The sequence below is a fragment of the Trachinotus anak genome, unplaced genomic scaffold (assembly GCF_046630095.1).
Source record: "Trachinotus anak isolate AG129_WGS33_773 ecotype Australia unplaced genomic scaffold, CSIRO_AGI_Tana_v1 ptg000018l, whole genome shotgun sequence".
Lineage (NCBI taxonomy): Eukaryota > Metazoa > Chordata > Actinopteri > Carangiformes > Carangidae > Trachinotus > Trachinotus anak.
In genome coordinates this window covers 7,516,601-7,542,139 of record NW_027273869.1, presented here as the reverse complement: position 1 = coordinate 7,542,139, position 25,539 = coordinate 7,516,601, and the positions used below count along the sequence as shown (strand labels likewise).

Sequence of the window (25,539 nt, the reverse complement as noted above, 5' to 3'; positions counted from 1 at the left end):
AGCTTTGATTTAAAAGAGCTGAGAGTTGCGGCAGACCTGCAGTTATCCAGGAGTTTGTTCTAAATATGAGGAGCATAAAAACTGAACGATGCTTCTCCATGTTTAGTTTTGACTGCTGTACGGAGGGCAGACCTGTCCAAGGCCACCTGGATGTTATATAATGTAACAGCAGATCAGAAACACAAACTAAAAAGGGGCTCCAACATTCAGCATCATGAATAAGGCATCTGAAGTATTCAGATTTAATTCATGTGAAATTTATGTGGCACAATTCATCCATTATTTCTATTTATTTGGGGAAAAACTACTTCAAATTCACTAAAAAAGACTATTTAAAAACTAGAACTACTGCCTCATGGTTGTAAATAAAGTCACCATATCTCCTTCTGTTCAGCGGTGAATAATGGCCAGAGGTGTTTGAAGCTGACCTTTGAACAGATTTAAAATGTCATCACTTAGTAATTTTTTACCTATTAGATATTTGTGTTAAATTGTGTAGAGATTCTTGTAATATGGCGAAAACATTTTTTTTTTGTGAGGTCAAAGTGCCTCTGACCTTTGACCATCAATTCGTCATCCTCAAGTCCAAGAGAACGTTTGTACCATATTTGAAGGCATTGAAGGCGTTCCTGAGATATCAATTTCATGAGAACGGGACAACAGACAACCTGAACACATACTAGCCCTGGCCACTGTTGTCACCATCGTTTTGAAATTGGAAGTGTTGGAAGTTGTTGGAAGTTTGAAGTCATAGATCTGAAGTGATTTTTGTATGTATGTCTTGTTTCATCTCTCCCTCCATCCATCTCCTTCACCTGTCCCCTACTCTTCCTCCTCGTCAGCTCCTAGCATCAAGGGGTATCAGGTATCGGGGCTTTCTAAGCTTGGGGTGCAACATCAGCGGTGTTTCCTCTCAGTCTATTGTCCTGGACTAAAGGGGCACATGAATATTGGAGGAGGGGAGGTAATAAAAGTGAGTACATGTGCAGAGGCATGAATGAATGAATACCTGCATCCATTTTGGTTCCTACAACATTGGGCACTAAAACAGGAACAGGCAGAAGCCGAGATTAAATCCTTCTACAGCCACATACATATAAAAATGATTGACAGTGTGATGTTTTCATAACAACACTATACGGTATTGGGAACAGAAGTACAAGCTGTGCCACTGAACAATGACATCAACATCTCTCCAACTTAAAACATGAGCATTGCCTGGATCAGTCCAGTTGTAACCTCATTATTCTACCTGACAGTAAAGACTGATAAAAGCAGAGCTGTGCATCCCCTCTAATGAACATGTACATCATCGTGTCTTCCCCTTTCTTTAACCTGAGATCATTTCATCACACAGACAGTAGGGGATTCGTATTACAAGAATTTATCCGCCAGATTCTCTTTCTCTCTTTCTCATCACCTAATCTCATAACTCACTCTTGTCCTTTATCTCTTCCCATTAACGCTAATAAAACATTCATTGCCAGCACCTCCTGCAGCTAAAGCACCGGCTGCAATCCTGGGTGCTCTAACAGAGAGGGGACATATACTGTATCTCCACACCCCATAACGTACGTGCTTAGTACATTCTTCATTTTCATTTCAAGTTTAGAATTCATATTTTGGTCCCTGTGCATTGGGGCATTAAGGCAGAAAGCCACAAACACAACTCTTACTTCCTCCCTGACAGTACGACTCTTCTCATACATCCCTCCATCTGCTCAGTTTGTGTGTCCCCCTCCCTATCTACTAACATAAGAATATGAAGTGCCTGTATTTATGTATGTAAACAAGACGGTGAATGAGTGTGTGTGCGTCGTTGTGTGCGTAAGAGACAGCATAAGCGAGAGGCTGGCCAAAGGTTGCTATGGGCTAAGCAGCTTAGCTCTGTCTAGGTTGCCTTGCGCCATGAGATCCACAGCCAACTATAAACCTTTCAGACAAAGGGGTAACAGCAGCAGCAGCAATGCACCATGGGTGGTGTAGACAAAACCCAGATCAGTAGTTTATGATAACTGTGACATTATACTTTGTTCTTCCAAAGTACTGTGGCTGAAGTAGACTAATAGAATAATATTTTTTCTATTAAAAGAACCTGTAACACAACATTGACATATTATGCGCTTAGAAAGTTGATTTGGTGAACATGTTAGGAAGCGTTTTGCCTATTTATACATCCAACAAACATGGAGCAACAGTAGCATTCATTTGCAGTTGTCTTTCTGTCCACCTGACTGAATTACATCTAACATTCACTGATAAAATGTTTTTATATCTGCTTTAGTTTCCACCAGCTCCTGAAGCAAATTTTGCGACTACATCCTATGTCCACCAGCTGGCCACTAACTTTGTCCATTTGCTGTTTGGTGCCAGGTGGGTAGCTTGGTCATCAGGTTGGTTATCAGAATGTTTTTGGGAAAAACAGCTGCTGCTAGAAATGGGGTTGATGAGAGCGGCAAGACTCAACCAAAAACAATTAAGTTGTGGGCTGTACAACCAAAATAATGAGCTGAAAGAGGGTGCTGCTGTCCATACCTTTGAGCCCCAGATCCTGTTTACCTTTTACTCTCTTTTATCTCACCACACTGTCACTCCCTTCCTTCCCCCCAGTTTCCTGCCCCTATACTGCATGTCAGTCCCTTCGTTTACCTTGTCATCATTCCTGTGTGTGTATGATCCTCTAGAACTCCTTTCCTCCGTCTCCACCCTTTTCCTCTCCAATAATTCTTTCCTTCCATACTGACCATATCCTTCCTAACCCCAGAAAAAGAAATGCCTCATTCCATAATAATCTATAATACCGTATTAGATGTGGGGCCGCAAGTGTACGATACAGAACAGCATGACACAATACGCTATGTGTGTCAGACTGAGAGAGATGGAGTACAATCGTTTTCCTGTTCCACAGAGGCCCTCTACATCAGATAGCATATTAATAATACTGTCAACACGCCAGTTCAGCTTCCAAAATTGGATTGCAGTCTTCTATATATAAATCTTCATCCTGGGTTACCATATCACAAGGTCTCTTTGGCCATAATGAAGGCTAGTAACTAGACCATTTATCTGTAACACAGGCAGGGGATTAGCTAAATGCCATGCCAGGAGATGTCACTTTTAATAGCACTGACCTTCTCTCTCATGTAGGCTTTTAATGAAACACTAATCTCAAAGCTAAAAAACAGAAATAAGAGTTATATTATTTGCTAACAAAGGTCTGGAAGCAGCAGAAAATACTAGTGATGTTGAGGGAAGTTAATTGTGACATTAGGATGTGACTGAGGCCAAAGTGTGACCTTGTTTATTTAGGTAATGCAGCAGATTCAGTACATCAGGAGACAAAAATGGTCAAGTTGTACTCAAACACTGTGCTGAAGAGTGAAATATTCTGAGATTTTAGATACAATCTTAACATTGCAATGGGCTGAGGTCAAGCTTTACTGAATAAATGTGGCTAAAATGGAATAACTTGACTTGCAAAAAGTAGACACTGATTAAACTGGATTGTACAAAATGGAAAATTTGCACTGTTGTCACTGTGGTAGTTTCGGCCAAGTCCATGACAAACATGCTGGACTACATCTGATCCAAACAAATTTATTTTGGTTTCATCTGACCAGAGAATGTGCTGCCAATATTTCACCAGGCTTCTTTTCATGCAATGGATTTTTTCTTGGGTGCCACCTGTACAGGCTTACCTCATAAAATGTCCTTTGCACTCTCTGAAACATCCATTTCCACAGTAAATACTTAAAAACTTACCAGTCTATTTTTAATTTTAATAGCCAATTACATAGCAGACTTTTTCAGGGACATGCACTGTGCCTTCTGTGATTTGTAGCATAGCTCTTGCTATACTTCCTAACCACAGCTTGCACTAGACACAAACTGAGAAAGTTGTGACGTATCTTGTGACGCTCTCAGGTTTTTTTTATAACCTTGTTCATGCAGTCAGCCTTAGGTTAGCATCAACTTTTGCTGCGGTGCTCAACAATTGTACAGAGTACAAAGTGCAACAAGGGTGCGCTCAGTTCTGTTGTACTTTGGTGCCTGCGTTTTCATTGCAGTCTGTGTCACCTTTTTGTTGCTGATTATACACAAGATCAAGTAACTCAGAGATAATTCAATTAGTGTAAGATGGTACAACTTTCAATCTTTTAACATTACAGTTATCTTAACAAAGGTTATAATCAGTTTCACTTCAAAATCAACACCATGATGCAGACCAGTAGTACAGAATTAAGAAAGATTTACTACCTTATAGAAGTAACATTGTATGTTTAGAGCGTTTCTATTTTTAGTTGGACAGTGATGAGTTTGGGTTAACAAGCCTTGCAAACAGACTGGCTGAAACTGACATCCTAAGGTTTATGAGACAACAGACAGTAGGTTTGTGTTATGTTGACTGATTTTCCAATATCAAAAGAGGTTGTCAAAGTCCTTGGTATTAACAGTGCCTAACATGAGGCTTGTCTGATTAAATCCTGATGATAACAGCTTTAAACAGTGCAGTGTGGTTTCCAAACAAGGCTGGCCAATGAACACAGGCTTAAGTTATCTCATTCAAGCTGACAAATTTAGAATAAATTCCTGATGGTGAAGCTGATGGAACTTACTGAGGTTGAGGTTACTTTTATGGCTTTTAATCTTATCGATAGCTCCACTGTAAAGCAGCTCAAAGCTGTCAAAGGTGCAGTCCTCCGTCTTGCACAAACCCATCCGTCTCTGCAGTCGACCTGTCCCTGGGACACTCGCACAGGACCGGGACGGCAGAGTGGCCGCCTTGGGTCTTTCTTGAAAGTGAGCCACGGCTGCAGGTTCTCCAGGTCAGGTCCAGCTTGTTTTGTACTGTCTACTACGTAATGACCTCAAAACTCCTCAGAACTTGTCAAAGTTTAGGTGTACGCTCCATGTTTATCTCTCCCCTTCAGAGACCAAGGACAAGCTAATCTGTCAACAGCAACACAAGAGACTATTTTGATAGGCCTCCACCACGAGAGTGATGGTCAGTGGCCGGAGCTGGTATGAATGTGTTAGGCACTGGGAAGAAAGAGAAGGAGGGCAGTGGAGGTAGAGAGAGGTGGGGCTTTGCTGGGTGGCCAGCAGACTAAGAGGTCCTGGAATCTGAGATTTCTCTGCACACTGGAGCTGTCAAACCCACACGCATTATGCAAGTTCATGTGTCAGTATAGGTTTATATGACTGGTCGTGGGTGCGTGTTTGTTGTGCTCTGGGTCGTGCACGTTCATATCTGTGTGCAGCAGCATGAGTGTGCATGAGTACTGTACACATGCAAGCAAAGCAAATCGTTTTCATCTAAGCAGGCAACGTTTTTTAAGACCTCAAAGGAAAAGTACTGTGTGAGTTTTTCAATCCAGGCCAGAGACAATGGCTCCTTTCATTAAAAGGAAAGTGGGGGCAAGGGGGGGTTCAGAGAAAGACAGACACAGAGAGAGGGAGAGAGGGGGAGAATCAGCCGCTTCACACTGGCCTTACATTGTTCCCATTCACCACAGTGTTTGCCACAACACTAGTTGACTTGAACAGAAGGGAAGGTTGAGCTTTGTGGCCTCCTGCCAATCGGCAGATGTTAATACGCCATTCAAGACACTGACCAAAGACAAAGAGAAGAGGTACACGAGGCACAGAAAAGGCATCATGCTCTTTCGTTTTCACCTTTGAATGAAACCTGTTGCATATTTACAACAACAGCCGTTTACATTTAAACTGTTCATACTGCAAATGTCACAGTCATAATATTTGACTTTTCAAAACAAGCATTTAGGTGTTTACAGTGTCAAATTATAATAATAGTCCCTGATTTAGTCTTTTTTTTTTCTTTCCAGTTTTGCATTTTGCAATGTATCTACTGTAGTTCAGTTTGTAAACAAAGAGTGAGTAATTTGTCTTCCTTTTGTTTTGTGTCTTTTTTTAAATTCTTTCCTCTTAGTGACCTCCTTCCACTCTGGCCCTGATATCTCTGGGTGACCTAGATTTCACCCACTTGTTTCACTTTTCCCCCTCCACAACATTATGTTGACTTCATGGCTGAATCTCAAACTTCACAGCCTCCCTACCATGTCAAAACAACACACTTTCTTTCTTGTGCCTTTTTTCTTGTGTCTTTAATGACCCCTTGTTCACATTGCACAGAGCTAGACTCCTTGACAGGCGGTATGTGGGGAGTAACAGTATGTCTGTCTTCTCTCTGTGTTATGTTACTGTGCCTGTTGTGCATGCTCCAATATTTATAAGGCAAGATGAAATAAACATGCAATAAATAATCTAGACAAACAAGTTCTGTAATCCAATGTTGTGTCAGCAGGGAGGACAGCATCTGCTCATTTGGAGAACAGTAATCACATCATAGATTTCATTACATCACAGTCATCTGGTCAAAGGCTCTGCAGTCTCTGCCAAGCACTGGGAACCAAGAGGTCTCAGGGAAACAGTAAGAAAAACAAACACAGGTCTTGCAACTGACTTGAGGAACTTAACTACTGCTTTAATCCAGTGACATTTACACACATACGTTCAATGTCTTCCTTAAAAACACTGACAGAGCACATACGGAACAGTGTGCTGTGGGCACGGTGCCTGGTCAAAACACAGAGCCTGTGATTTTTCACTGAGAACTTAGTCTCTCTCCCACATGGCCACCTGTTGCATTCTCACATGCTCTGTTACAGCTACCCAATGATGACTAAACACTACTGTACGCATGACAGTGCAACAAAAATAAACTCTAAGAACTACGACATGGACGAGAGTGCGTCGAGAGAAGCTACAGTAAAATATGTTCACTAATACAGAGGTTGCATCAATTACAGGTCCATTCAACATCTCACTTTTCTGAACTAGAATTAGCATTGTGGTTGTATGTCTCTGCAAACCAGTTGCAGTTTACATCCATGACTGTCTGGACTTGTACAATATGTGTAGTAAAGACTTTGACACAATTTAATATAAAGGTATTAAATGTATTTTGTCATAATTAGTGTATGAATTCCTGAGTTATGACCAAAAATGTGTTCTATGGGATCACAGTGATCTTTGCCTTTCACCACCAAAATCTTGAGCACAAATGGACATGAAACACCCTCCAGCCAATCCTGAGATTTCACATTCATGAGTATTGGATGGACGGACGGATACATGGACAACCCAAACTCCAGCCACTCCAGCCTCCAGTCACAGCTGTTGCCGGCACTGAGGCATAATAAACTCAAATATGCAATTACATTAACCTTTGCTAGTGAACTGTCAGGACCCATTCTGCCTCAACAACTTCATTTCCTGTAGAACAGTGCTAACCTATGACACAGGAAGGGTCTCCTTAGCAAACACTGAGTAAGATTTCCTCATTATCATGCAGCATGTACTGCTGCCTATTTAGAAGGAAAATGAATCATCGTCATCATCGTAGAACAACTATGAGTAATGAGGCAGTGTCCCACAGAATACTCAATCACTTGCATAATTAGCTCCAAGAATACAAAACTAAGATTTGTCAAATCCTTCCATTTTTCATTGTATACCAACTCTCCAATACCAAATTCACAATTTCATCAATTACTGCAATCCTTTTATTTTATAACCTACTTTAAAGCCTCTGACACCAACGGGATCCTATCAAATCCCAGATATGTTGTCCTCAGAGCATCATTACTCCTCAGTAGTTTGAGTTAGAAACATGCTATCAATAGCGCTATCCAGCAAACCCCTGGCTGTCTGGGTGAGCCTTTTACTTCTGTCGATCAACTAATACATAAAGTTGGAAAACATTGGGACAGTCTCCCCTTTTACCTGGTGGATTGCTTATTCCATCTATATGTATATGAATTAATTGTCATCCACCATCTTCATTGGTGATGTATAGAGTCATGTTTCTGAATCGATACTCCTATTGACTCCAGCGGGTGCCGTCACAGCCTGAGACAGAGTCTGGGCTGTGAGTTTATTGTTTATTGTAACATGGCAAGAAAAGATATAAAAGACAGAAAGCTATGGCAAGTAAGATATTTAACACAGCTGAGGCTTTGGAGCTGATTTTTCAAGGAGAAAATACTGAAGAGAATGAAAATGACTCAGCACCCATGATGTGCTTTTCTGAGGACAAGAGGATTTTTAGTGATAGGATAGATCCTTACAAGGACAAATAGGTAATGCTATTATGAAATGATGCACATCATGATGGCCTGTGTAGGCTAAAGATTGTAGAAATGTGATGATGGATTACAGACTTATTATTCTTAGTACCTACAATAATACTACTGTGTGTTTTCCCTTTAAGCAAAACTAATCATTATAGCACAGTCAAGTAAATGTATGTATGCAAAATAAATAAGACTATTATTGTAGAATAGTGTAAGGCAGAAGTAATTAATATGTGAAATAAACCAAATACTATCCAACTATTTTAGTCATTTCAAACTTGTCCCTCCTGACCACAACAACCACAAATCTCCCCTCCTGAGCAGATGTCTCCTCCAGGACGTCCACCACAGCCCACCACTTCCAGAGAATCCCAAGAGGAGAAGGGCTTAAAAGAGAATCCTCTCTCCCCACTGTCCCAGAACAGACACAGCCTACAACATCCCAGTAGAGACCAGATGAGGGAAAGACAGCGTTCTCCCCCACCTTCCACCAAGCAGTCAGAGACCTCACCAGACATATCAGGCAGAAAGTGCATAATGTGCAAGAAAAAAAAAGGCATTCTGGTGCAAGGCATGCCAGGTGCCCATGTGTGGGATTCTGGACAGTGACTGCCATGATTCATATCATGTTCAGGGACATGCATTGGCAGAAAAACACCCATGGACACTGCCCAAAAGAATGGGCATAACTCATGAAGAGAAGCCTCAAATTACTTCTTGCACAATCCGAAGACATGTCTGCAAATATCTGTGCAATATTATGGTTTGCAGTTATGGTGTATGAGCTCCTTCACTGAGTGACATATACAACTAGCTGATTGCATTGATCGTTTGATGTGTAAAATTTGATGACACTATAAAAAATGACAACTTTATAAGACCAAACACAAAGGTGTGAAAAAACATAAAGGTCTTAGTGTGGGTTTAATGAATACTTTAATAGACTTGTTCTGCTTTGTTTTATACTGCCCTGTCATCCAACTCTGTCACATGTAATGACTCAAAACCAGTTATTAGCAATGTAACTTGCAATTTCTAGGCAGTTTTGTGGTTTAGCTTATATCCTATTGCAGATAACTGAAACAAATACGGACAAGGTTGCATCATAGCAAGATATGTCCAGGGCTGCTACCATTCACTTTGACAGCAGAAATAATTTCTTACATTAAAGTATTTGAAGAAAAATCAGATTTGGTGTCAGCTTTTCAAAAAAGAAGACCTCAGAAGAGATATAAGAGATATATTTCTTCATACTGACCGTATTCCCACAGCAGCTGTATACTGCAACTCAGTGTTTCCCCAATAGGGCTACTTGTTCCGCAGAGGGTACTTTTGCAGTTGCCTGGGGTATGAGGAAATATTTTAGAGTAGCTCAGGTAGTTTGAAAAAATAGACATTATGATTTAATTAAAACATATATCCATCGACTCAGTTGTAACATTCAAATGCTATGTCTTGCCCTTGAGAGAGTGTCTGAAAACTAGTCAGCAAGTGAGCAGAGAGATCTAAACTTATAGCCATAGTCCACCCACACAGGTAACATAACCTGAGTGGGTGGGTGTAAATCTCTGGATTCTTACCATCCATATGTTTTTTAACATCAGTGGACATTAAAAATATACACACCACTGGATCCTATTTGTTCCTCAGGGTGGTTTCCCAGTACCAGTGGGTTTATAGAATAGCAGATGGTGTTGTGAAGACCACATTACATTGCAGACCCATTGCAGTTCATCTCTGAATCCATTAGCTTTCAGTTGTGCTGCTGCAGCATTGTGCTTGTTTGTGTGTAGACTTCATGTATGTGTTTTCCTGCCCACTATGAAGTAGGACAGCGGCTAGGACACTGTATTGATCATCCAGTCACTGTAGAGCACAAAGCCTGGTCTGTTCCCCGACACTGACCTTCAAAACGTGACCTCAAACAGGATAGCGTCTGTCTCTCTCTCTCTCTCTCTCTCTCTCTCACTCACTCACTCACACACACACCTAGTTCTTTCAGATGTCAGAGAAATAGTTGTGGTAAAACCAATAAACCCCAATTACGGTAGGGGCTGCCTATTACACAGCGCAATGTGAGACTATAGAAGCACTACAAACATGCAGACACTCTGGCCGGGACAAGGATGGATGTCAACAGAAAAAATGTCCAGTGCATCTGTGCTTCTGTGTGATTATCTATTTGGCTTGTGGACGCAATGGCTACATGTGTTTGTGGATTTTTTCATAGCTTGCCAACATCTGTCAGCTCCAAACAAATGAGGTCTGTTGTAACGTAAAAAACTGAGACAGAAAAAACTAGAGGTAACAACAAGCCAAGACTAAAAGAGTAGGCAAAAGGGAGAAGCAAAAAGAGGACACCAGAGCAAAGGAAGAAAAGACTAAAGCTGAAAAAATAATCGAAACATTATCAATATTGCAATAAGTGTGATATCTAAATTGCAGGAGCAGCAACCTCCCTGATGTAGGTAAGATGTTAAGGCAAAATGCTCATTTGGCACAGACTCCAGCAAAAATCTCAGCATCATTTTCATATTTTCTTCAGTGAAAATGAAATGCAAAAATGATCATTAGCACTAAAATCCTAACTCCTGAGTCAATCAAAAATATCAGTGAAGGTTTTTTTTTTTTTTTTTTTTAATGTTCAGCAGTGAGACAGACAGTGACATTTAGAGATAGGGGTGACAGAGAATGAGAATAAAAGCAGAAGAGAACCAAAGGGCAACAGAGAAAGGGAACCATGAAAGCTTAGCACTTTAAGCCTGCTCATAGAATTACATGAGGTAATTTCCAGTGGCACTACCCTCACCCCTTTCACCACCAGTTGGAGGGTCAATTCAGTTCAGCTCTGTCTAATTGATATGTCTCTCTAGTTTTACATCGATAACTATAATAATCACAGAGCTACCACTGGGTTATCACTCAAGGAAAATGTGTTCTCAGAGTGCGTATTGTAAATCTTGGTATGCAGTAAGTGCAGAGTGAGAGCCACACAAACATTCATAAAGAAACACACTCAAAACCACATCCATATATTCCCACTTTGGTCATTTTAGACCGACACACACACACACTTAATGTGTGTGTCTAGGTGCAGAGTATAGTGCAGTTTAATTCTGAAACACTTGCATAATTTACATCTCCATTATGTGTCTTCTGTGGCTGCTGCTGTAAATTTCCAACCTCAAAAAGCTGCGCAGCTTCGTATAACAGAGGAGGGAGCAGCCAGTCTGCATATCATCAAGGAATGGCTGATCAAATGATTACTGAGAACTTGAAACTCTGTACTTCTCAATGTACCATTCAAATGTGTAACATTGTACAGCATTTTAACAATAAATACCTTACATATTAATATTGACATTTGGATAACATATGGATAATATTTTTCATCAATTGGGAATATTGATATTTTTATTTATATTCTATATTAACTGTGTATAGGCAAAATTATCAGACACTGGATGCTGTGTATGAGTGAGGGTGCTTTGGCTACCCGACAGATAAAGATACTTAATATTAAGATAAATAATCCAGTATTGCAATAGAACAGATTTGCTCATTGATTTGCAACACTGCCCCAAATGGCCTAATACAGCACTGAGAGCTATTAAAAGGATAGCTACCACTCTATAAACAGCTGTAACTGTAACAGCTGGCAAAGGTATGTAACCATAACTCACATGTAACCACAAACAGGCCATTATCAATTACTCCAACATGGCTTTATCACTAGGTTGAACTGAGTCTCGTCTTAATGCCAATTTTGAATTTTAAATAAGAACCTGGTAATATTGGCTTGTATTTCAGATTGCAAAATATTGCAATTCATCTCAGCGATGATAATGCACACCTATGGTGTCTATAGTAACATGGCCATAAACCAGGCAACAGACTATAGAGACTAATGCAGCACTTCACTCGGTCAAGGTAGAATGATGTGAATATCCACATTTATGCATTTATTCTTAATGATGAAGACAATGAAAAAGACTTTAAGTTGATTAGTCTATTGTGGGGTGCGTGAGCATACAAACCATTGACAGAACGGAACAGATGAGAGGAAGGGAATGAATAAGGACCTGGAGAGGAGAGAGAACGGAAGAGGCAAAGAGAGAAACACTGAAGGAAACACAGCAGAAGGGCATCACAACACCCCCTGCATGTGTGCAAGTGTGTGCGTGTGTGCTGCCTCCTTCTAAGTGATCTCACGTCCGGAAACATGGTTACAAATTAACCAATTAAGTAGCCCCCCCCCCCCCCCCCCCCCCCCTCCCCCCCTCCCCCCCCCTCCCCCCCCTCCCCCACCACGACCACCAACACACACACCATCTGGAATGAAAACTCATGCCTCCTGCGAAGGCAAGAGACAATACACTTAAGCAGTGTGTTTGTTTTAGCATACAGCGTGGGCCCCGGCTTTATTTTAGACAGCAGAGGGAAAGACGTCAGAGAGAGAGAGAATACGCCTACACTCTGTTCAACTCTGAGTGTGCAAGAAATCTAAGAAGCCCAATTCATTTCTTGGGTTAAATCCTGAGGCACCATTAGAGAAATGAGCACAAAACCAACACACACTTCAGGGCTTGGAATGATGGATGATTGTGCTTTCCCTCTGGGATTACATGTTTGTAAAACTGCAAGATACCAAAACATCTTCTTTCCTCCACAGTGAAGGAAACTGTTCAGAGAACTTAAAACTGAAACATAAACTCAAACTCACGAAAAAGCAAGCAGCAGCTAAAGTGGAATGGCTCATCCAGAGAAAAAACTATCCATCATAATTTCCCAGATCCCAAAGCAATGTTTTTGAATTTTCTGGCTTGGTTTGTTAAAACAACCGTCATAAACTCAAAAAATTTATATTTGAGCACTGTTTAACTGGTGGGGTTCACCAGCTGAACAGTGTTCAATTGTTCAGAGGGTGGCTTTTATTGTGGAGCAGCCACAGGAAATGCTCCTTCATCAAAAAGGCTACTCAAAAATACATTGTTCATTTTTGCAATGGATTAATGGGGCAGCCAGGAGCAGCCACTAAGCTGTCAGCTGAAGAGCAGCACAATTCCAACTTCTCAGCAATGTAACCAACTTCACTGCGCCCCTGCTGTGGAGTGGAAAACTACTCCTGCCACGTGCAGCATGAAATCAGATCGTGGTTGCTCATGGCATAATGGAAAAGGGACATTTATTGACTGACACCTTTACTAAAACAATGCACGTTTGTTTGGCTGCATCACAAATAATACACCAGCTGCTCTTCTGCTGTATTTCAAACACTTTTTTCTCAGAGTCTGACCAAAAGTAAACACAGAAATTAGCTGGCTGAATGGCCACTAAGTGAATATACAGAAATCTACATCCTGGGAAATTTGCCAGCTGAGCTAGTCACCCTGCCTATACATCCTGAAACGCTGGTTTGTTTACATGTGTGGGGCTGACTTTCACAGTGTTGTACTGTTCTTAAAAGAAACCCAAAAACATAACTGCAATGGTGGTGATGGTTGTATTTATCCCAGCCAGAGTGCAGCCGGCAGATGAGGAGCTAAATCAATATATATAATATACGCTGTTTTGTGCAAGTCATCTTTTCCCCAAATCTTTACAATGAGGTTGCAAAGTTAGCACTACAGGCTGAAATAAAGCAGCCTGTAGCTACAGATATCTTCAAGTCAGACATTGCACTTTTAAATGACATCCTTTCAAAGTGAAAACCATGGCTGGTCTTTCCACAGTATGGTATGTAGTTTTCCTATATTACCAGAAAAGCCATTACACAACTCATAAACTCATAACATCCTGCTACAAGGAATCTTTTGTTTCACCCCACTAATCTCATTAGCTTTAACTGATGACAAACTGTATATAAGCGTTTAAGACTGTGTTCTTCTATTCTCAACACATAACTGAGAACATGATGAATGCATGCTTTCTGTAGATGGCTATACCGTATGAGGAATCACACGCTCAGCAGTCCCCTGTTTTCTTGTTACAACGACAACATAAAGCAAAGGAAAGTGGAGTAGAGTGCAAAGGAAAATAGTAGAAATAAAATACACAAGTGCAAGGCAGAGAGCTCAGGACTCCATTAGGTGCTAATGGACTGTCATGCTTCAGTGTTCCTCGACGAACGGTTGTACCAGCCAGAGAGAGGACAGGAGATTGAGAGGCATGACAGAAATGGATAACCAGAGAGTGAGATGGTCAGGGTGAAGCAGCAGGCGGCTACAAGAAATCAGAGGGAATGAAACACGCAAAGCCCCTGAAATAATGTCAGAAAAAAAAAACACATTACCTAGAGGTACTTCTACCCTTTCCCAATCGACAACAGAAGGCAATAAGGTTCATCCCCTTGCAAAATGCCAAGTGACTGCCGCCTTAGGTAAAGCTAAGATGGCATTTCTGTTCTGAACTCTTTGAGCTCATGAAACTGTCACAGCTGTTCTACCTGCTTTGTGTGCAAACACGTGTTTGTCAGATCTTAACCTCAGAATACTGCTGAGTCTGACAGAGAGAAGGCAAAAAAGGGGAAACGGGAACTCAAAAGCATGAGAAAAGAAGAGAAGAGGATAAATGAGAAAATAAAGGAGAGCAGAGACTGATCCAGAAATGAAGAGGGAATGGTGGGCAGAATCTGAAAGAGCAGCTCAGCAGGATGGAGGGAAAAAGGCAAAGAGAGCTCTAGAGAAATGTTCTTTAAAAAGGAAAGAAAGAAAGGAGGAAGCAAAGAAAGGGCAAACAGGAAGGAAGAAAGGTCTTGTCTAGCTAGCCTCCTGACAATGTGACCATGACTTCAGTCTATTTAGCTCAGGCACAGGCATTATGAGAGAGGACATAGCCTGAGGTATTCTCTTTCACACTCTCTCTCCCCGTCTCTCACTCTCTCTCTAATAGACATGCACAGAAAGGGGGGGTGGTGGACTTCACAGTCCATTACACACCATGGGCCTGTCAACGTGCTGCAGCGGCACAGGACAAGCAGTACCCCTCATTGGATACCAGGTTAGTCAAGCCTGGAAATGTGTGTGAGTTGAGTGGATGGACTTGGGATGAGCATCATACGGTTTGTTTCACATCAGGATGCTTCCCCTCGTTTCTACCTGCCTCTGCATCGCCCATTCATTCCTCCATGAGCCCTGCTGTTCACACGTTTACAGATGATCCATCACATCTTCATCCCTCCATTTGTCTCTGTCATCAGCGGTGCAGTGATATTACTTTTGCCGATAGTGACTAGGGCTGTGACAATAACAGCATCACCGCAATACTGCGGGTCATGTTGTTTATCACAGGGTTGAGGTGGGGGCACGCTCTCAATGAGCACAGAGAGGACCAGTGAAGTGACAGACGGGGCCTGTTAAAAACTTTATGGATTTTCTGACAGTCCATTGGTGGGATTTCTTCCGGTGCACCCGATGGCCAGTCCCACCATGGCACACCAGCCCGTAGGCTATGTGTTTGTGTGTGTGTTAGTGTGTGTGTGTGTGTGTCTGAGAGAGAGAGAGGGAGAGCAGGGCAAGGCCAGGCTGAGTTGGGCTGCATGCAGCTCTACAATGAAGCAACAGTGCTAGATGCTGCTTTAGAAATCTTTAATGTTATTATCAGCAGTGTAAATGTGTGTTCCTTTCAGTAAATCAGGTGTCAGCTTGATGTATGTGTAATATGTTGCTATTAACTTCCCTGTAGATACTCTACATTATATGGATATGCATGGTGCAGGCAATAAATGAATAAATTCATTAATAATAGAAAGGTTTGTGGGGTAATTGAGGATGCACTGCTGCTTCATTGAGGCCTCCCCTCACTGTGAGTCCCTCTGCTGTAGCAGGATAAACAGATTAAGATCAGCTCAGCAGCTGCTTGCTTTCATTACACTTCAGGATTGCTAACAAGCAGTTATCAAAACAGGATGTTACTGTCTTTATTACACCTTCTGAATATCAGATTACATAGTTACCTTCAACTTTGTGTATTGACTCCTAATGATCCTAAACTTTAACAGTCAGACAGGATAAAACACAATTTGAGCATTTCATAGAAACTAATAAACATTATATAAAGCAATGGAACCAAGTTCTGCTGACAGACACACCTGGTATTAGTTTATCTTTAAAGTTCAGCTGTTTCTTGTATTCAGCATAACTGCTTATCTTGTTAGAGTCAAGTTGCAGACGGCAACCAAGAAAATTGCACAAAACCAACCTCCTGCGAGACTGTGAAACCACAAAGCAGTCTGATATCACAACAGGCTTAGAGTTAGATACACATCAGAGTCAGCATGAGGAGATTTTCACATCAGCTACAAGTTTATCAAGACCCTCATCACAGAGGCACTGAAGATAAGAAATTATAGCAAGAGGCAACATCTCCAGAACACAAAGTCACCATTGCAACTCATATTTTCTCTTCATCCTGTTGCTTTCTTGCTATTGCTGCTGCAAACCATCTCAGCACCTACACATTGTGTATAACCAGAGCTTTTCTCTAGGAGCTAACAAGAGGGATTCCAGGTAAAGCCGAAAATCACTCTCACCGGAATTGGAGATAGACTGTGGGAAATCATTAACAGTAAATTACAGCTCTGACTACTGAATGACAAAGACTGATGATAACCTCTTACTGACAGTCTACTGACCCTCCACTGTACCAACAGGGACACTAAAATGTCTGTTTGGATTGTGTTTTGCCGCATATGTGCTGACCACAAAGATGGGAAAACTGTGATCTGGTCCAGGCCTGGTGTTACGCTTGTGTGTTTGTGTAAACTCACGTAGGAAATGTTTCTCCAGTAAGGCAATTTCCAGGTGACCTTTGACTTCGTTGAGTCGGTCTGACTCCGACCTCTGGAACTCCTGGATGGCCGCAGCCATGGTCGGAGACCCTGAACCTGCCTGTGCACACACACACACACACACACACACACACACACACACACACACACACACACACACACACACACACACACACACACACACATTTCCAATCACAAACAGAGACAACAAAAGAAAGACATGTTTGGTTTTAGAAATACAAGTACTTGACAACAAAATGCAAACAAGAGAACACATGCAGGAATATCCCATAACGCATGCACACACACACACACACACACACACACACAGAAGCATGGCGCCATGACTCACGGTAATGTTTCTTCTCTCGGTTTACGTCCAGCAGGAGTGAGATAGGAAGAGGGAGGCGAAAAAGAGGATATTCCCCTTCTTCTGACTACAGCACCACTGATGACTCACACACATCTGACTCAGGGCTTTAACCCTGACACACACATACACACACAACTAGCAACACAACGTGTGTGAACGGCAGTGACTGAGAGATGACAGCTGTGCGAGTGAGGAGAGGAATGAGGGAGAGAGTGTGAGGAATTAGGGGTGAGTGGATGATGGAGGGAGAGGAAAGGAGAGAGCAAGAGGAGAGGAGAGATGGCTGTGCTCGCAGGATGATGAGCACTGCAGGTTGAGCCTCACTGCTCCACTACAGCTAGGGTCCTTTAAGAGACTCGTGCCATACACACACACACACACACACACACACACACACACACAGGCTGCAGCAGTTTCTGCCCGACAGCAACCAGCATGTGTGTGTCTGCACAGACACACTGCAATGTCTTCAGCTGATGTGCTCTCTGCAGAAGCGAGAGCACACGAAAGAGCGAGACAGACAGAGAGGAAGAGAGAGAGAGAGAGAGAGAGAGAGAGAGAGAGAGAGAGAGAGAGAGAGAGAGAGAGAGAGAGAGAGAGAGAGAGAGAGAGAGAGAGAGAGAGAGAGAGAGAGAGAGAGCACAAAACTGACAGTGACCTGAAAAAAATGTGCTTTGGGAAAGAACCAAAATGTAACGAGAGAGGCGGGTGGGGAGACACAGAGACACAGAGATGGAGAGAGTGTCCCTGAATGAAGAAGCACTTCAAAGAAAACAAATGAGAGCTTCTACTGGAGGTGTGTTGTGGAGAAGAAAAACTGGAGACAGGACGACAACAGAGAGAGAGAGAACGAAAGACGAGGAGGATGTGGAGGAGAAGAAAGGATTGGACGGCGGGAGTGAAAAGAATCTTTGCTGCATTACAGCCGATCAGCTACAAGGCTCTTTGGTTTGGATTTTGACAGCTTTGTTTTTTGTCTAATCGGTAATGGTTCGCTACAGACACACCTTCATGTGTTCAATGCAGCCATCAACTCTTAGTCAGAGCCTCCTGGTGATCAAAACTAGGTCAAGCCCTGACGTCACCCTGGACGATTATCGGCCGATTAATTATTGTGTTCCCCTTCTCCCTCTTTCATGACTGTGGCTGATGTGAGCAGAGGAATCTCATTATGTCCTGCTCCTGTAAAACTCCATTCTCTGAATGCAGTTTTTTTTTTCATAAGCAAAGAAGACTGAGCCCATATGACTGTAAAATGTATGCAAACAAATGAAAATCACCATTTAATGAAATTCTTCAAAAAGCATCAGTGCTGTGAGATTAATAGCTACTGCGCTGTGCTTCACACCCACCATCAGCCTTCAATCATTTCATCCTGAAGATGCACATAAGGACACTGAGCAGAATTTATTCTAACCATATGAATAATCATCTGTCTGGTGTGGAACAGAGGTGAACAGATGTTGCCAAACGCATCTTCTGAAACAGCGGTGTGAATCTAAATTGCAAATAAGCCACAATCCACAACTCCAGGCAAACTGAACTGAACTCAAAAAGAAACAAACAAAACAAAATAAAATATTGGCTACATATTCACGTGTAAGAGATTGTCGAGATTGTTGTTGTTAGACTCTTTGGCCACTCAAAGTCAAGAGTGTTTGTCCTTTTACTTTAACTTCACTGAAGCAAAATTCTCTGACCGGAAATCCCCGTCTACTATTCTCACAGCTTTCCAGCTCTCTTGTCTTGTCTAGTTGAGGCACAACACTCATACTCTGCACTGTCATCCACACTCAGCCCCCTCTCTCTCTCTTCTTCAGGTCAGCAATTTGCTGCTCCAGCTTTGTTATGAAGCTTTCATCCTCTCACTATTCCTCTGTGCTTCTCTTCAATGAGCTTGATGAACTCAGTCTGCTTATTCTGTATTGAAGCTTCCTGTGTAGAGACTTGTACTGACTGATCTCTCTAACCTCCTGCTCACACTCCTCAATCATCTGCTGCACCGCTCATTTAATCCTTTTTCTCCTCACTCAGTTCTTCCTCTCTCCGTGCTCAGCTTGTCATATTTTTGAAGGATTATAATTTTGGGTTGCAGTTTATGTTGGCTGGTATGCAATTTCACATTTCCTGTACTTAGCTTCTAAGGACATAGTCCATGGGGTAACATGGTGTTCCTCAGCGCAGAACTGACACAGAAATATCTTTCATCCTAGAGAGCAGCTACAGGGATATCAAATGTTTTATTTTGTTTAAATTGTGTGCTTTTTCAGCTTACAACTCTCTCATGAGGTTCAGTGTGAGTCTAACAGTAGGAGGTGAAATGCACAAGGTGTGATTTCAAGGCCTTGTTCTGCTCATAAACACAAAAATCACAGGAGACCTTCTCCATGTGTGGCAGCTTGGTGTTGTCCAGCAGGCTGCTGGTGGTACTTTTCGATCTGTGATGTCCAATAACTAACAATTAACAAAGATATTGGGCCTTCCACAGTTCATGTTTTTACACGATGAACAATGACAGACCATATCAGTGCTCATTAATGTGCATTTGTAAAATGTATGGCTGTAGAGGTGGTAACTGCTCTTCAAAAATGAACCAGCTGAGGCCATTCACAAACTAAAAAAAAAAAAAAATGTAATTTGTGACTGTACTTTGTAAATATTACGTATTCTATTTTACTATGCTGTCAAATCATTAAGAGATTAAATGAGAAAATGAAACAAGCTAGCAGGGGCAATGATTACTGCTCTGCTGATGGTCGAAAATGCTGAAAGTGTAACGGATATTGTGGTGATACTTGACTTGACAGTCACGAAATTATCTCAACTGCCTGTCCTACTTTCACTTTTTTTCCCCCACCAGTGAAACCATACACCCTCCTCCCTACCCAACCTGATTTCCTGTTAACCCTGTGATTTCTTGACTTTTTAAAATGGTGCACACACAAACAGTCTGAGAAGAACTCGTGTTTGTTGCTGACAGTGGATCAGGAGAACAGTTCTGTCACATCTGCACACTCAAAAAAAATATGAATCACTTAAATTAAATTAAAATGAAACAGCCTAACTGAACACAAAAAATGTCAGCCTATGGATACACTCAGAGCAAACAGGCATCTCTTGCCACAGAAAAAAAACTCAGAACCACCACGGCAGCATCCTTCTTGGTAAAGACAACCGCAGTCCTCTTGAGCAGTATCAGCAGCAAAGGTGCAACATACAGCTCTTCATACAGTTGGTTGGCAAATTTAAATTCATATTTAATGTATTCTAGAGATTACAGTTTTGAATTGGCATCCAAACAGATTACCACGGTGAACGGATATTTGTGCCATTATAGGGTTGATCTTTAGGCCTTAGTATGATAGACTGGTGAGGGTACTGAATTCTGCAAGGAGCAGAAAATTGAACAGCTGTTCAATTCATACATATTTTCCAGTACATTACATTTTAGCTTTCTAATATTTTCATTTATTACATTATTTCATTCTCTCTCTATATATCTCTTATTATCTTATTTCCATTCATTAATCATATAACATCAATATTGATAATGTTGGTGAAATGATCTTCACGTTTAATGTGTGAGTAGATAATAGATACAAGGGCAAAGTATGACAGATGCAAAAAGGAAGCCACCTGATCGAGCGGGAAAAGTGATGAGAGGCCAGTGAGGTCGTATGCAGTCATCCGTGCAATGACTGAGCACCATCTGCCTGATGACATTCTACCTGTTTAGTATGGATAACATGGGCTAGTTTGTCATAAAGTCTCAGTCCACGGATTCTGCAGCCCAAGGGCACACTCTGTCCTTTTTTTTTGACAGATGAGGTAATGAAAGTGAGGTCTGGACCCTGGTCATGTGGTGTGATCCTGGAGACTAGAGAGACAGACATCACTGCAGTTATGGGTCGGCTCCAGTGTATCAGTAGGGACCTATGAAGGGCGCTATGCAGGGGAGATGAGAGTTCCACCAAGCAGTGGCAGCTCTTAGATGCTGAATGCAATTGCATGCTTTGTGGGGGGAAAGTGTGCATGTGTCATGTGTGTATGTGAGTGTGTGTCCCTGCAGGGATAAGAGCTAGCTTGGTCTATTTTGGGGCTTCGGAGTGTGACTCATCAGTGCCGTGATGTGGGCGATGCCTTCCCGGTGGGCTGGTAATCACGCAGGCAAACACTCCTGCACATACAGACACACAAACACCAGCTCACAGACATTCACAGGTGCATACAAGCAAATACAGACACATGTGGCACATACCCATAGTCAGCTACATGATTGATTAAAAAATAGCTCTAGAAGCAATTAAAAAATGTTATGTAGGTCCACTGAGGGCCGTTAAGGGTTAATGGTGTATTTCTCATGTACCACCAGGCTTTGGCCAGCTTTGAACGGGGGCGGGGGTGTGGGGGGGGCAGGAAACCCACACACACACACTCAAAAGTTCCATCAGCTGTCTGTTTGAAGAGAAACAATGTAACAAAGGAGATAAAAAAATGAAAGGGAGATAAAGATCCCTGTGGCCTTCATTCAGGAAATGATATAATCAAGTGACTAATCTAGTGTTTTTAACTGAGGTATCTCCCTATCAGTGCCTGTGCGTGATGATGACGACAATGCTGGTGTTTAGAGTCCCCCACAAGGACGAGACAGCTGCAGATTTCATGAAATATGAACAGTATTTAGCGTGGGACGAAGAAACATCAGAAAACATGATCTGGATTTTTTTTTTTTTTTTTTTTGTAACAGTGGGTGAGTTTGTCTTTTCTCACCATTTCCTCTTAGACATCTTAGAGTCCAGTCCTCTGTGGCTTAGTTCCTGTCCTCTAGCCTCCTTTATCACTTTCCCTCTTTTCTCTCCTTCCATTTTTCATTCCCCTCCTGCTCTCCAATATCTGTTCATCTTACTGCTGCTTTCAGTATTTCTGCTCTTGTCTGCTGCTGTTTGCCATCTCTATTCCGTGTTCACCACTGGAAAATCTTTATCGCTGTCATCTCCTCCATTTTTCTTTATCATAACAATCCCTCTATCCATCATTTTCCTCTTCAGCTTCGTGGCACAAAGTATAAGCAGAAAAAACTGGGTTTAGATAAAAATCAAAGAATCATATTTTTACCATAAACATTAATTAATCTTGTTAATGATGCTAAAACAACATCAATAAGGTGAAAATCAGGCCACTGCACAAATACCCTGATTCTTTGTTATTCAGGAAATGATGCTAGAGTCACTCTGAGGTCAGACAGAATAATTAATGAGTACAATTAAAAATGTCTGCTCATCCCAGCCAGTTGAGGCTAAAAGTATATATTTATGACCAAAGCAAGATAACCCGTTAAGATGATAAATACAGAGCCATATAAAGAGGGGGGTGACAGAATTGAAAAGAAAGAGATAGAATGAGGAAATAGGGAAGGACAGATAAAGTGAAAGAGAAAATGACTAAAAAAAGGAAATGAAACAAATCACTTTCTGTTTCCCCCCCTGAGACATGATCAAGAGCAAATGTGGCCATAGGTCAAAACCTTCATAAATATGTGTGGTGAGTACTCACAGGGTCTCGCTGGAGGTCCTCTGTGTCTCGCAGAGCTGCCCTTGGCTTCAGCTGCACCTCATCGCTACATTCGTTGTCGGAGGCGGGCGGCGACTCAGCCAGATCCGGGAAGTCGTCTCTTGTCCTGGGGCCCCGGAAGCGGATTTTGTCCAGGCGCTTTAGCATGGTCAACACCGCGCACCTGGGCTTTACCTTAACATGGCGGACGGCAACCCTGCAGGGACAAGAAAGACAATTGGTGTCCAGTGGCAACATGGAAAACTTATTTTCCTCTGACTTTACTAAAAACCCAATATGTGGCAAAATATTATAGTGCAAACCCCTCCCTTTGCCGTCAGCACAAAAAATGGTTTAGTCCAGTTTAACCTACACAGAGAGCTCGTGTAATTGTGTAAGTTCCTGTAACTTTTTCTCCCATAGTAAAAATAAATTCATAGCATCTCCTCACATTTTTACTGCAGTGGAGAACCACTTCAAGAGCCTGAGAGTGAGAGACAAGCTATATAAAAAAGGAAAAGGGAGCATTATCTTATAATCAAGGTTGTCCTTTATTCAGGCCAATACAGTATCTTGTCACAGTCTATATTTGGGGTTAGTTAGACCCAGAGAGGTCTAACAGGGAGGCTTTGACCTCTGTTATGAAACTGTTATGAAGTGTCGATAACAGAAATCCAAATTGAGTTCTTAGTGTAGTGTTGCATAAAATGTTCCATCAGCGACAATAAAAATTATTTTTATTTTCTGAAACATGTCATGAGTTTATAAAAAACCTAAAATTGAGAAAAGTCATTAAGTGTAAAGATTATAAAACAATCTTGAAGAGGGCTCTGGATCTTTAGGACCCCAAATACAACATAAGCTTTAAGGGAAACATAGTTTTAGGATTACCGACAACAAAACGTCTCTTTAGAATAACCGCAGCAATGTCTTGGGGTTTAAGACAAAAGATAGCATCAGCTTGTGTTGGATGTTGATCATTATCAACACTTTTCATTTTCACCTTTGAAAAGGAAAATGAAAGTGATAGTTCGATATAGACGATGACTTCTAGTTTTACTGTGACAACATAAATTATTTTATAAATGTAGACGTTACATGTCTTTAGTTTTTAATGTTGGAATGCATCTCACAGCAATGCAAGCTTCTCACCTTTAATGCTATTGATGCTAAAAACCTTGTCAGTATTTGTGAAGTGGTCTCCCCTTCAGCCTACTCAGGAGATGGAACCACTAACCCTGTTAGACCCATGACAGCCACATCCTTTCACTCCTCCGCTAAAAACGGTTGAGAGTAGCAGATCTACTGACCTCATTTATTGATTTGATTTTCATAGCAAGAGCAGTGGCAGTGGCTGGTGAGAGGTTTTGAAAAGCTTAATGGTTGTGTTTTGGTATCAAGGGCCTAGATGTAATAATGACAGATGGATCAGGGGGGTTGTTTGTGTCATCGTACACAGACGCGCAGGAGTCAGGCTACTGCAGCGTTTCCTCTGCATCCAGCCGCAGTAGTTTGACACTGCAGTAAAATTAATCCCACTGACAGAGACAAAATACAGACAGGAGATTTTTTACCTCATTAATGCTCACCATGAGAAAGGAAACATAAGCCAACTACAGTACAAGTGTGCTCCAGAGCAAGATAAGCATCAATGTGGGAGCCAGGTTTAAACAGCAACACATGCTAAACTGCTACCAGTTCATGCACGTTACCAGCTTATCAAACTCAGAGTACACCCCAAGTGTTGACTTTCTATCCACCACTTCCATTAGGGTCTTTCTTTGAATGAGAAGTGCTGACTGAATGAAACGACAGTGGGATTCCCCTGTAGTACTCTTACTGTATGAGCAGGTCATTCCTGATTTGACTGAATGCAGTACGTCAAAAGAATTCTCTCAGCGATCCATTATCCTTTTCAACAGCTGAGCATGGAGCTATAGAACAAGTAGTAAACATGATTTGTGTGATTTGTGATCTGGGAAGGGATTAAATGTAGTTCTTCTTGATGAGTAATCCTCAAAGATTACTTAATCTGCTTGACTAGATGACTAGCTCTCATGCTGCCAAGATGGTTATCAACTGATTAACTGTAGGACCGTTTTTTATGAATGACTGGCTAACTGATAAGCTGAATGGTTGACAGGCTTATTGTCTGACTAGCTGACTGATGGTTTTCTCATTGACCACACATTCATTAAGGTGTTTAGGCTGATGAAATGAATGAAAAGAAGGTCACTGACCCACTCAATATCTTTTTTAGAATTTGATCAAGCCTCACCACTCGCAGGACCTAGAAGTCAATCTGGTCTGCCATAACAAAGGACATTCCAGCGCTCTTATTCTGCCTGGTAACTTCCTGTTAGTGATTATAATTTTTTAAAGTGAAATTGCCAAACATTCATTGTAAAATGCCAAACAATCAATGGTGACCTCAACCTCAATGCAAGAAATCCAGTTTGTTTGAACTCTTCCAATTCCACCAAGATCAATGGTCCAACTAGAAATCTGCTGGAAGTTTGCTGATGAATACCAAAAGGGAAAACCCAAGACTAGCTGTACTGTATATGTACTGTATATGTGAATGTTTTCTTAAAACAAAGCAAGTTTTCCAGTCATTCTGTTACAGAAAAAACAGCTCCAAAAATAATTCTAATGCCAATACATAACCCTTA

At 41.6% G+C, this 25,539-nt stretch overlaps 1 protein-coding gene across 4 annotated transcripts in view; it reads right to left on the bottom strand.

The window, feature by feature from the left end:
* Positions 1-25,539, bottom strand: part of gramd4a (GRAM domain containing 4a) — a 52,863-nt gene that overhangs the window by 21,500 nt on the left and 5,824 nt on the right. For 2 of the 4 annotated variants that reach the window (XM_071501971.1, XM_071501970.1), the window contains exons 2-3: positions 22,871-23,084; positions 16,924-17,044 (exon numbers count right to left, since the gene is read on the bottom strand). In XM_071501971.1, the coding sequence (XP_071358072.1) occupies positions 16,924-17,044; positions 22,871-23,084 (335 nt within the window). Of the gene's footprint in view, positions 1-4,616; positions 9,378-9,414; positions 9,499-16,923; positions 17,045-22,870; positions 23,085-25,539 lie in introns of those variants that run through there. The other 2 variants (XM_071501969.1, XM_071501973.1) reach the window with 2 other exon arrangements.